This window comes from Dendrobium catenatum, unplaced genomic scaffold (assembly GCF_001605985.2).
Source record: "Dendrobium catenatum unplaced genomic scaffold, ASM160598v2 fragScaff_scaffold_697, whole genome shotgun sequence".
Taxonomy (NCBI): domain Eukaryota; kingdom Viridiplantae; phylum Streptophyta; class Magnoliopsida; order Asparagales; family Orchidaceae; genus Dendrobium; species Dendrobium catenatum.
In genome coordinates this window covers 4,258-6,292 of record NW_021319159.1, presented here as the reverse complement: position 1 = coordinate 6,292, position 2,035 = coordinate 4,258, and the positions used below count along the sequence as shown (strand labels likewise).

General features: G+C 46.5%; 1 protein-coding gene across 1 annotated transcript in view; it reads right to left on the bottom strand.

The window, feature by feature from the left end:
* The window catches only part of LOC110103694 (uncharacterized mitochondrial protein AtMg00810-like), a 2,070-nt gene extending 630 nt beyond the window's left edge, over positions 1–1,440 (bottom strand). The window contains exons 1-2 of the mRNA XM_028695853.1: positions 1,389–1,440; positions 13–1,016 (exon numbers count right to left, since the gene is read on the bottom strand). Of these exons, the coding sequence (XP_028551686.1) occupies positions 13–1,016; positions 1,389–1,440 (1,056 nt within the window). The remainder of the gene's footprint in view (positions 1–12; positions 1,017–1,388) is intronic.
* Positions 1,441–2,035: the final 595 nt, after the last annotated feature.

Below are 2,035 nucleotides of genomic sequence, written 5' to 3'. Positions count from 1 at the left end.
GTACGAAGTTACGGTTAGTTTGGTTATGAGCTGCTGAAACCTTGGTGTAGACAGCGACGACTTGGTAAGTATATCGGCAACTTGATCAACCGTGCTTATGGGTAGAAGACGAATATTATGATTTGTGATGTGATCGCGGACGAAACGTTGATCAATCTCAATGTGCTTCGTTCTTGCATGAAAAACTGGATTATTTGCAAGAGCGATAGCTGATGTATTATCGCAAAATAGATCAGTCGGCTGATCGGACGGGATGCCGAAATCTGTGAGGATTCTTTTGAGCCAGATAATGTCCGCTGTGAGAGCTGCTAGCGATCGGTATTCTGATTCCGTCGATGAGCGTGCTACCGTATGTTGCTTCTTCACCGTCCAGGATATGAGGGTGTCACTGAGGAAAGAACAAAATCCGGATGTAGATTTCCGGGATATTGGATCCCCCTCCCAGTCGGCATCTGAAAAAGAACGAAGGATCAAGTTACTCTTTGTAATTGGTAATCCAAAATCTAGCGTACCTTTGATATATCGCAGAAGATGTTTGAGCATGTAGACATGTTGAGGACCGGGATCATGCATGTGCTGGGATAGAAGATTGGTACTAAATGCTATGTCCGGGCGAGTTAGTGTGAGGTATTTAAGAGCTCCGGTAATGCTTCTGTATGTTCTGGGATCAGACAAATGCGAGTCTTGGCCGAAGTCTGAGGGAAATTTAGTGCACGTCGGACTTGCTAGCCCGTTGCAATCGAGCAAATTGGCATGTTGAAGAATAGTCACGGCGTAAGATTCTTGGGATAGAAAGTATTGAGAATTATGCTTTCGGATCTGTATGCCGAGAAAGGCATGTGCATCCCCAAGGTTCTTCATGGCAAATTTGAGGTTTAGTTTGCTGAGAAGCTCGGTAATTGCAGCCGGATTGTCGCCCGTCAGGAGAATGTCATCAACATATATCAATAGATATATATTAACTTGTTGTTGTCGAAGTAGAAGCAATGATGGGTCTGATTTGCTGTGCGTGAAGCCTAAAGAAATGAGATACGAAGTGAAAGTATTATACCATTGACGTGGTGCTTGCTTTAGACCGTAGATGGCTTTGTTTAATTTACAGACGTAGTGAGGATTTTGTGCATCTTCAAAGCCTTTCGGTTGATGAATGTACACCGTTTCCTGTAGATTTCCGTGTAGGAAAGCATTTGCCACGTCTAATTGTTGCACTGGCCAATTGTTGTGTAAGGCGACGGTAAGCAAAATTCGAATCGTAGGTAGTTTAGCGACTAGGCTAAACGTTTCATTGTAATCGATGTCGTACTCTTGATGATTCCCCAAGGCCACGAGGCGAGCTTTGTATCGAGCTATGGAGCCGTCGGAGTGATGCTTAGTTCGCTAGTGTGGACCTCCGAAGGAGCACCGCTCGCGGGGGTTCGAACGCAGAGGGTACGGCCGCATTATCCCTGTGGGACAAAACGATCGTAGGCCTCTACACTCGACCACGAACGAGTCGATGGGAGTGGCAGATTGGATCGCGCATAACGACTGACCCATTGGGGGATAGATTGCTAATCGCCAGCAACCCCGATGCGGTAGCAATATACACGAACCTAGTCACGGGTTTCCCCCACCCGATACGAGAGATCGGAGTGGCGGTAAAGTAGATTGCGGGGCCAAGTTTCCCACGGGCGCAAGCCCCCGTGGTTCAATACATCCGCGGCCGGAGCCCCGAGAGAAAACTCTCGATTAAGATCATACTTATCTTTTTCCAAATGGGATTAGGGCACAAGGGATAGAACTAGGAAATCCTAACTTCAAAGGAAAGAAAGGTCTCAAAAAGGCCAGTCAACATGGCGTGGCTCATACCAGCATTCGAGGCTCTAGGTACTTAGAGAGAAACTGGAGAAAGAAAGGACAAAGCAATCAATTCACATGCTGTGAGAGAAAGATGAGAGTGGCGTCACCCTGTCGACGCGGATAAGTAGGATTTATGGGTTCCCTTGAAAGAAGGACCTACCTACTATTTAAGAGCATACTACGAGACCGAGTTTAG